This window comes from Anguilla rostrata, chromosome 11 (genome assembly GCF_018555375.3).
Source record: "Anguilla rostrata isolate EN2019 chromosome 11, ASM1855537v3, whole genome shotgun sequence".
NCBI classification, from domain to species: Eukaryota; Metazoa; Chordata; class Actinopteri; order Anguilliformes; family Anguillidae; genus Anguilla; species Anguilla rostrata.
This window is the reverse complement of record NC_057943.1, coordinates 27,483,484-27,494,436: the sequence shown is the minus strand read 5'-3', so window position 1 is coordinate 27,494,436 and position 10,953 is coordinate 27,483,484. Positions and strand designations below refer to the sequence as shown.

At 42.3% G+C, this 10,953-nt stretch overlaps 1 protein-coding gene across 1 annotated transcript; it reads right to left on the bottom strand.

Moving 5' to 3' along the window:
- Positions 1 to 945: 945 nt before the first annotated feature.
- On the bottom strand, positions 946 to 10,424 carry letmd1 (LETM1 domain containing 1). The gene is made up of 9 exons (XM_064299146.1): positions 10,207 to 10,424; positions 9,126 to 9,280; positions 8,811 to 8,926; positions 8,301 to 8,383; positions 6,666 to 6,852; positions 5,947 to 6,048; positions 5,090 to 5,242; positions 3,905 to 4,001; positions 946 to 3,155 (listed from the first exon to the last, which is right to left on the bottom strand). The coding sequence occupies exons 1-9, from the start codon at positions 10,323 to 10,325 to the stop codon at positions 3,082 to 3,084; spliced, it is 1,086 nt and encodes a 361-aa protein (XP_064155216.1). The 5' UTR covers positions 10,326 to 10,424; the 3' UTR covers positions 946 to 3,081.
- Positions 10,425 to 10,953: the final 529 nt, after the last annotated feature.

Genomic DNA, 10,953 nt, shown 5'->3' with positions numbered 1-10,953 from the left:
CTGACTTTTCTAGTATTTGCCCTCCTCTGGTCATATTGAGGTTGCTTATGCCGGAAGTTTACTGTGTGCGTGCAACATTAATGCCACCTAGTGTTGAATTTGTAGCCTCTTGCCAACTAGACTATATAACAATCAATATAGTGACAGAGTATATACTCAAGATATTCCTGAAAGAGTTAAAACACTTTATTTGTTACTCATACCCGTGTCTAAAAATGTAAAAAAAAAGAAACTTTATGAATTGGCCCTTTCCAAGCACAAAATAACTGCCTGTCAGTCTGTACATGTATATAGCAGGATTGTCCAATCTTATCCTAAAAGGGCTGGTGTGGGTACAGGTTTTTGTTCTAGACGTGCAGCCCTACTGAAAAGTGTGTTGGTGTAGGCCCTTTACTCAAAACCAGGTTCTCAAGGGCTGAGAACTGTTGGTTTTCCATCCCCCCTTAACTGGGAGTCAGCTGTTCAAAATAGTCTGGCCAATCAGTAGCGCTAATTGTTCCGTAAATTACCTGGGAGAAAAGAAAAACAGGGCTGGATTTGGATTCGGGGACCAGATTTGAGTATCCATGGTGTAAGCCAGTATAGGAAGAAACCCACCACCTGCAGAATTCTCTAAAGATCAGGACTGATAATACGGGACTGACCGACTGCGCTGCATTTTTTCTTTGCTGAAAAACTGGAACTACGCAGCCCTATTCAGCCCTGTACATTTTTCCAAGAAGCCATGCTCCTGATTTGAAAAAATTAGGCAGACACTAAAGCATCCCAATTAGTAAATGTGCTCCTAAATTTCCACACATCAATTTTCAGGAGCAAATTCCAGTAAAATGAGAGCACTGTAGACGCCTGTTGTTTGTTTACATGGTTTAGTTTACTTCTGGTTTTTGTGAGTAGCCATTTTGTAACACTGGGCAAGATCAGAAAAAACAGGTAAGAGCAAGAACATAGGGGAAAAAACAATCATTTTATTTTGATACTTTGCCAAACTCTGGGGAGAGTTTTTTTCAGTGCAGGTAACATGAGATTGTGATGCCATAGGTCAAAACAACAAATGGGGTTCAATGTAATGTTTTAATTTAAAATTAAAACAATATTGGTTTTAGTCACTGGTCACAACATACAACACTCATGCTAATACTTCAAATTGCAAACGTCTTCCTATGTAAAGTCTACTTCCCTATATGCAAGGCACTGGGATTTACAGCCAAACCTATCTAGCTACAGAAACTGCAAATACAAACACAGGCACATTTTTGGCATGGCCTTTATAAGTAATGTGTTTAATTGTTTCCAGAATTTAATGTAAATGTCTAAACTATGACAAACGGTACAACCGTACATTGGTCAGCTCTATATATCCTGAAAGTGCTTATAAGAGGACTGAAAATATCCCAAGTCACGTAGATATGACGAAGCAACAACTCCACATCTAATTTACAGTTCCGATATGAGCACGGGAATTTCGTAGTTCGTCTATTTGAGCGGGATTGGACTCAATCTTGATCCATGGCAAAGTGAATTAAAGGCTACTGGAAAAAAGTTGTATGAAAACGTATCTATTCTACCGCGTTGGACCAGTACGCCGGCTGTTTAGCGCGTCAAAGTAACGTTTCATTTCGAATGTCTGCAAACTACGTGGAATGGCGAAAACACAAAGTGCACAAAAAGCGTTTCGAAAATAGGAGCGAAAGACAAGGACACTACAGCGCCATTGCTTTTCCAATCCACTCCGTGTGCATTTGCGCCATGCAGTCCGTTACTTCTTTCACAAACACCCGGAGGCTGACTACACAAGAAATGCCACCAAATTAAGACAGCCATGTCTTTAAGTCCAGGTATCCGTCCACACACAAACACAAACGTTTTCCGGAATAGTTATCCAGTTTAACGTTAACAGGAGGTGATAAGTTATCAGTGCATCCAATGTGGATAAAAGGAACTCAACCAGCTTGAAAATTCCTAATTATTCTAGAGCGGTCGTTGTGACACCGGCAGAAGACTAAATCTGGACCAATGTTCTGTCCAGAAATTAAGGTCGCTAAGACTTCACAAACCGAATCACTGTACGCTTGAGTATTTAACGGTTCGCAGTCTTCTGAAAGGAATATATAATATATGCGTATACTTGCACTTAAGTGCATTTTAACTTCAATTTTGCAGATACGTTATAAAAATTGACAATAATAAAAAACACAAAAGTCCATCTGCCAATCAAAGTCAAACAAAATTAAGGTATGATAAAGTGTAAAGCCTTGACTTCAATTTCAGATGCAACAGCAGTCGGACAGTGAGAAGTAAACTACCGCCAGTAGTACAGTGCTCTGGTTGGGACCTCTGTTCCTGGCTGCCTATGGACGGCTCCAGTCGCTTTTGATTGTGTAATTAACTGTTTATATTATTGGCCAAATCCTTTACTTCTGCTGACGTCTGCGAATGATAAAACAAAGATAACGTTTGTTCTTTGGGTCCTGAAGTCAAAACTTTTTTTTAAAGTACTTTGGCAGATGCAAGGGTTTTAAATGCAAAGAATGCAATCATGCCGGGGGAAACAACACGCACCCACCCAACCACCAACCACCACGCACATGCATGCACACACGCACGCCCGGAAAGGCGTCTGAAATCCCAGAGTTAAAGAGCCCGTTTTACCGCCTTAAAACATGTGAAGCTCGTTAGACTAAAACTGGCATCTCGGGCTCCCAGACCCCAGCAGAGGCGGCACTGTAGACCCTCAGGGTAAATCCTCCAAACGTGCACATCCTAGAACAACGGGGTCAGGCGGTTGCGGGCGCAATACTGTTCACCTGGCTTTTCCTGCTGAGCGTCAAACATTCTTAAACCCCCTATTCCCCCTGTCCCTACTGTACAACCAGGCCCCTCCCCCTTCACACAGATATAAGCGGGAAAGTCCTAAGCCCGAGAAGCGTAAAAAAAGCCACTTTCTTTCCCTTCATTTTTCTTTCTTTAGTCAGCTGACCCAAATGAGGAAGCGCGTTTGGGTTCGCCGTTCCTGAGCGGAGCGTTGGGAGGGTGCATCGAGTGCGCGGCTAGGCGGGAAGGAAAGGCGGGCTGCCACAGCGGTCAGTGGCGGAAGGACTTGTGGTAGTTCACAGACAGCAGGACCATGCTGTGCAGGAGCAGAGACGTTTCTGACTCTGAGAAACAGATAAAAGGGAGGGGGAAAGGAGGAGAAGAAGCCACGTGTCATGACAGTACTGCATAATACCAAGGCAACCACTTTATGACTGGATAAACCATATGGGAGTGCTCTATAAAAATACCAACAGGTCATGTGATTTTTGTCATAAAGAAAATAACAGTTTTTATACCTACACAGAATGTCTAAAAAAGGCTGTACTAGAACAGAGACCAAAATGACATTTACCAAATGTAATTTCAGTGAATTCTGTCACTAATTATATTTTTATTTAACCAAAAGGACAGTTTTCTTAGTATGTAACACTGCTCCAGCTGTGGGATGTGTACTACACTGCTCCAGCAGTGTGATGTGTGCTACACTGTTCCCGTTGTGAGATGTGTGATACACTGTTCCAGTTGTGTGATGTGTGCTACACTGTTCCAGTTGTGAGATGTGTGATACACTGTTCCAGTTGTGAGATGTGTGCTACACTGTTCCAGCAGTGTGATGTGTGCTACACTGTTCCAGCATGTGTGTAGTGCAATGTGTACTACACTGTTCCAGCAGTGTGATGTGTGCTACACTGTTCCAGCATGTGTGTAGTGCAATGTGTACTACACTGTTCCAGTTGTGAGATGTGTGATACACTGTTCCAGTTGAGATGTGTGCTACACTGTTCCAGAAGTGTGATGTGTGCTACACTGTTCCAGCTGTGTACTACACTGTTCCAGCTGTGTGCAGTGTGATGATTGGGAGAGGACTGACCTTTGAGGCGAGAGGTCAGTTGGAGCCACTGCATCAGCCAATCCCTGCACTGTTTAGCACTCAGACTGGGGGCGTGCAGACCTCTCAAGTAGCAGGCCTGGGAGAGACACCCAGAGAAAGCATATGTGTACTGCAGCCAACACACACACACACACACACACACACCCAACACACAGTGCTTGTCGATGCTCCGTGGCGAGTCTCCCTTTGCGCATCGTAATAAAACCTTTTCAACTGGAAATCAGTCGTCAGCGTGTTACTTTGCCGGGCCCAACTTGGTTCCACAAAGGGAGAAGATTCCCAACACTGATATGCAAACTTGTTCATGATCCATACAATATCACATTAGTTAGAAATCCTTTAGTCTTTTGGTACTTCAATCATTCGTTAGTAGTCTAGTAGTTAGTAGTAGTAACGTTAATATTTCATAGATGTTCGTTGTCAAGATTTAGGTAGTTAGACTAGTTTTTATAATTGTACGTAGCATTTCCATAAGTCTTTTCGAATTGCAGTATTTTCCTATTTTAGCCAGGTCTGGCTGTTTTCTCATTTTAGGAGAGAGAGCTTGCTTGGGGTTCACTTGTTGGGTCTGTGGCTGTCAGAGTCAACAACGTCTTCTCAAATAGATATTACGATTGCTTCTCAGCTGGTCAGTTGGTTAATGTTAGTCTACTTTTCATGGTGGATCAAGACAGGCCAAAAGCTGGTGTTGTTGTACATTGTAATGAATGCATGATTTCAGTTCATTATTCAAACTGACCTATCCTGTGTTCATTTATTATTTAATCTTAAGACCTAATATAGAGTTGATTTTGACTTGTTGGTTGATTCTACCAGGTTACGGTTTGACTAACCTATCAACAAATTTGGTGATTTCATTGACTGTCATTTCCTATAATAATTATTAATTAAATCACATAAAATATATTTTAAATGCAGGGTAAGTGAGGCGTTTTAGTACACAATAGTGCTTGTGTTCAGTTTCAGTGATCATCTAAACAAGTGAAAAGATGGATTCAGAAAATAAAATTTTGACTTAATCCTTACTTCCCCGACAACTCATATATACAAGCACACATTCACACACGCACCCAAAACACACACGCACGCACAATACACACACACACACACCCACATTCACACTCGACACACACACACACAGGTGGGATGAAGGCACTTTCTGACCTGCCGGAGCTCTGTGTCACTCAGCTGGAGCACGCCCAGACTGTTCAGCGCACGGTCCAACTGCAGAAGCTCTATGGCGTGGCCGTTCAGCCGATGGCGAATCAGGAAGGCTGGGAGGCGGGGCGTCAGGAAGAGCTGGGTGCTCAGCAGCCTCTGAGAGGGAGAGTACGGGAGGAAAAGGGAAGGGGAAAAGGGAGAAAGAGAGAGAGAGAGGGAGAAAGAGAGGGCAAGGAAATGGTCATTTGGAGTACTAGATCTTCTGTTGAGTTGAAAAGACGTCAATATTACATTTTTAGATGCATCTGAGCATTAAATATGCCTCATATAAACAAACTGGTTTGTTAGACAGCTCCTGTAACAGTTATAGGATCCAGTCCTAAAAGAACTATGAGATCCAGTCAATTAACAGCTTTAGTGGTCGAGCAAAGATGGTGTCAGCTGTAATGTTCACGCTGTAATGGTACTTTTATGAAAACAAAAGGCAGTTTGGGTTTTTATATAAATGAATAATGTAATTCCAGACACCAGTCAGCATAGACATTGAAAACACACCCTTGCACTGTAACATCTACAATTAAATTGTGCACTTGATGAATCTAAGTAATGTTGAGCCACAGTCATGGTAATGTCAGTGTTTAATGCAACACCACTAGCTCACAGACCGTTCCTCGTTCGTGTGGAATTTCCATTTACAATATTCCTGTTCCTGGTGATAACCTGACCAATCGATTACTGTAGTGTACAGTTATGAGTGTGAACTGTTGCTTGGCTGCTAAAGGCTTTTCACGAGAAACGGTACAGATGGAGCTGCGAGGGAAACCACGCCTCCCCCCCCACCCCATTGGTTGCTGGCTGACCATGTGATTCGCTCCAAGCCTCTTCATTCCCAGGGGCGGTCCGGAGAAGAGGGGGCGCACCGCTTGCATGTCCATCACGCTGGGGTGTGCACCATTCTGTACCTGCGGGAAACCACGATTACCAGGGGACATTATTTGGGCTGAACCAAAATTACATTACCCCATCTGTGGTTAGTTCAACCTTCAGCTGACGAGCTGCTCACCAAAATAAATGACCGTTGTTTGCTTCCGGCATACTATTTGTTGTCGTCTTCGGTTCTTTATGCATAATTACAAAAAAATGATGATCTTGACTGCAGAGAGTCTTTAAGGATGACCACAGTTATACAAATATTAAAGGGGCCCTAGCTGGCCTGACTACCTCCTTAATGCCCAGGTCTACGTCTACCACCTTAATGCACAGGTCCAAGGCTACCACCTTAATGCACAGGTCTACGTCTACCACCTTAACGCACAGGTCTAAGTCTACCACCTTAATGCACAGGTATAACTGACTCTGCAAACTTATGCAGTGGTCTATGTGAGTCTACCTCCTTATTGCACAGGTCTAGTTGACTCTGCAAGCTTACTGCACTGGTGTAGTTGACTCTACAAGCTTACAGCAGTGGTCTAGCCGACTCTACAAGCTTACGGCAGTGGTCAGTGTTAGTCTACCTCCTTATTGAACAGGTCTAGATGAATTGACAAGCTGACTGCCGTGGTCCAGCTGAGTCCATCACCTTATTGCACAGGTCCAGGAGCTGGCTCTGCTGGCGCTGGTTTTGGATACGTGGCACTGTCCTGACCAGCCCGTTTAGGACCCCTGCGTGGTGCTGGCACCTCTGGTCGTGGTACACTCCCTGGAACTCAACCTGCTTCTGGGGGGTCCAGAACTGGCGAATAAGGACCTGTCGTGGGAAAAAGTACCTGAGAGAGAGAGAGAGAGATAGAGAGAGCCTTGTACTGTCTTACACACAAAGAACACAATGTGTAACACAACCTGACAGTTTCCCTAACCAGGAATATCAGTATTAAGCTTAAACATGTATTAAGCCAAGAGGACCTGCACTTTGTATTTATGTTATTTTAAATGCATGCGTGATAAAACCAGTCTGCTACTTTATGAAACCTGATGAGAAAATAATTCACTTGATCCACATTTGGTACAAAGAGAAAGAACTGTGGTGTCCTGACCCAAGCTATTAATTTCTCTTGGCTTTAATATTTATGATTAAAGTTGCATTTGCTGTGGTAAAACTGATAGTGTACATTTTATTGCATTAAATATTACATATTTCTATACAAATATTGCATAACAAATTTTTTTCACCTTGTTTCTGTCATTTTAAACCATAGTTTCACTGTTAAAAGGAAGGCAACTATGGAGCACTGTGGGCTGAAATATAGGAATCAATCCACCAAAACTATTTAAGCCTTACGGTATGGGACATCTGTATGTTTGTCTATGTCCTGTATGAATTCGTATTTTGTAGCAAAGACAAATGTAGCGTAGTATAATGTGTAAGGAACTGGTTTTGTAACCTAAAGGTCACAGGTTCGATTTCCGGGTTGAACACTGCCGTTGTACCCTTGAACAAGGTAATTAACCTGCATTGCATCAGTATATATCCAGCAGTATAAATGCATGCAACGTAAATGCTAGGTTAAAAAAAGTTGTGCAAGTCGCTCTGGATAAGAGAATCTGCTAAATGCCTGTAATGTAATGTCACATAAATTACAGCATCTAACTTAAACAGTGGAAACCACTTTCTGGGGGAAAATCTGGGAAGTACAGGAGACAGCTGAGTGACATATCAATACCTGTGGCACTGTCTATGGTCTCTGGGGAAAAGAGCACTTTACAATTGAAAAGATGCCATATGACAAGCAAACCACTTTCTGTATATCATGGAGGCGGTGGCAAAACATACAAGATAAGGACAGTTATGCAAATTATGTAACTGACTGCTACATGACCATATAAAATGTTAAATATGCAGACTGAAGTCTGATGTTGAACTATCCTGCCATATGCTTGTCATGAGGTTGGACAGGGACACTGACAAAGACTGAAATATGCAGGAAATTAAATCAAACAAACATAGCCCTCCAAAATTTTGTTCGTAACCTCAATAACGATTAACTGTATAAACGGCACAGGTAATAAGCAATATTGTGATGTTATAGGGTAGTTTCATATCTATAGATTCTGGGGCCCTTGGAGTCTCTTGGACTCATAAATTCCGGCAAGCACCAAAATACCGTGGCCAAAAACTCCCCACTCAACACACATACAGGAAGCTAAAACATGGACACAAATGGATCTTTCTGCAAGACAATGATATCCACTACTCACTGCTTGTAACACTACTCACATGAGGACAAAGACCAGGTAGTTTGCAAAGGGAGGGATGGAGATCAGCATCAGAGGAATGGCTTTGATCAGGTCTCTGCGAAACTGGAAAGAACGAGAATTTGGTTTTGCTTTTCCTGTACATTATGTTGGGGTTGAATGTATGTATTGAATGTATTGCATAGACAGGTTCAATTCCCAGGTTGGACACTGTCATTGTACTCTTGACCAAGGTACTTAACCTGCATTGCTTAAGTATATATCCAGCTGTATAAATGGTTGCAAAGTAAATGCTACGTAAAAGTTGTGTAAGTCGCTCTGGATAAGAGTGTCTGCTAAATTCCTGTAATGTAATGTAACTTTCAGTACTCCTGGACTCCACCTGCTCTTGTAACAAATAAGCCACTCAAGAATGTAGAGACAGTGTAGTGTAGCGACTGAGGAACAGTGCTGGTAACTCAGAGGTTGCAGGTTTGATTCCTGGGTGGGGTGCTGCCTAAGTACCCTGAGCAAGTTACGCAGACGGACTGACCTCTCTGAGCTTCTCCATGTCACGGTAGGGCAGCTCATGGACTTTCAAGTTGGCTTGGTGCATCTTTAGCTTAATGTTCTTGACCTCCGAGGCATCGCGGAGGAGGAATTGAATCCCTAATACGGGGAGGGTTAGGGTCAAAGATCAGCCTCCATTAATATACAAAACAGAAATGCTGCAAACGCTACAGCACTGCACCTTGCCACCCCCACACACCCAAAAAACAGCACAGCATCTCACAGTATCACAGTAGCAGTTCATATCCTTGAGGTAATGGCATAGTGGACAGGTAATAGACAGGGGCCAGCTTCTCACCTGTCGTAAAAGTATGGTACAGAATGTAAAAGCGAGGGAACCGTCGCTTCAAGAAGCTCTCATATTTCTCATTGGCCCACTTCAGCCGGGAAACCACTCGACTCCCAAGCCCTAGCCTGGCCTTGGAGGGGGAGTACAGTCTACAGACGGTCAGGCTGTAAATATGAGAAAAACCGAGAAAGCAACATTACAACAGTCATTCGGCCATATTGATGTTTTTATTACAAACCTTGTTGTCACCTGCCAAATCACTTCTGTGGAATGTATGGCCAGTGAATAGCAATAGCTTAGGGTCAGGTAATCACTTTTTCAGATGAATAGTCTTCACTTACTTTGCACTGGCACTTGAAAAATGAAAACACTAGGTCTGGATGGGCTCACCGCCACACATCTTGCTTCAAACAAAAATAACGTCCATATGTAATTGTAATTGAAATGTAATTGTAGTCATGTAATTGTGGCGGACATGTTGGTTGGCAAAGCGAAATAACTTTAGAACCCGGCATTTGCATTCCAGAATGGCTTTCACATTACAACCAATCTATCTGACCTTGAATGAAACCGCCAAATGAACCTAAAACACATATGATAATTACCTACGTCTTTATATGAATCTCTAAGTCTATAACAACATTTAAAAATGCCAAAGTTACTTTCGTTATCTCGTTTAATTTAGCAACTAACTTCGTAGGTAGCTACCGTAGGTGAAGTTAGGTCACAAGCTAACTTATGGCTATAGATAGCAATCGATCCTTGAGTACAGTCGCTAGCTAATGTTCAGACTTCAACATCAACATCACTGGAAGGTAACGGTAACTCACTGTCTAACGTTTAGTCGATGCTGTTCGAACGAAGAGCAGCAATTTCTTACTGCCCTAGGTACTTATTTATTGACACGATACTGGCTAGCTAAAGTACTAACGTTAGTTATTAACTCAGCTAATTTAAATGACATGGGTAGCTAGCTGCAACGTTACTGCTCGTGTTGATCGTAAGCAAGCGTTAGCTAAATGTAAAGCTATCTGCAACCGGACGCAGAAATAAAATGTGTCCAAAGCTTTGCAATGTCAGGGTTTAATACCTTATTCGTGACGATGCCAGCATTGGGGTGCATAGCCTAGCAGTGACCCCATTAGATCGCCTTTGGCACAAAAACACCAGCGCCGAACCTCGGCACACTCCGGGCCAGGACAGCGCCATTTTTATACGGTTCGTCCGCTCCGCTGCCGATGCAGCTGTGGAGGGGCACAACTCTGTTCCGTGATCACGAGCAACTGTCACTGCGCCTTCTTCTTCTTCTTCTTTGCAGTTTTTTGGCGATTATTTTGGTGCATTTCCGCCACCTACTGACCTGGAGTGTGACCCAATGACAGCTGTGACTACTCCCCCCATAAAAATAATAATAGGAATAATAATAATAATAATAATAATAATAATAAATAAATAAATACATATATAAATAAACAAATAAATAAACTGAAGTTTAAAAAATCTGAATATATAAAAAAATAAAATAAACTGTCACTGCTCTTCTTCGATTGTGTTTATTTGGGCCTCATAATCAGCAAGAAATATGCATTACTACCACCTGCTGTGCTGGAGTGTAGAGCAGATTGGGTCTGTTGTCCAATCCCCAAACCAGTTTCTAATAGGAATTGCAATACAGCCCTATAAACCAAGCTTGAGCCTCCCCCCTCACTCTATGAGGGGTGGAAGTAACAAAATTAAATTGAATGCAGAATAAATTAAATTGAAATTCAACATTTATTAAAGAAACTGCAATCAAATAAAATATTGCATCAAATATAATGCAATTAAATAATGTATT

Bases quoted from the DNA above. Each gene is read 5' to 3' on its own strand.
- letmd1 (XM_064299146.1), bottom strand. From the start codon at position 10,325: ATGGCGCTGTCCTGGCCCGGAGTGTGCCGAGGTTCGGCGCTGGTGTTT. The intron at 9,281-10,206 runs GTATTAAACCCT...TCATATTTACAG, and splicing joins CTGGCATCGTCACGAATAAG to CCTGACCGTCTGTAGACTGT. The intron at 8,927-9,125 runs GTGAGAAGCTGG...TCCCCGTATTAG, and splicing joins GTACCATACTTTTACGACAG to GGATTCAATTCCTCCTCCGC.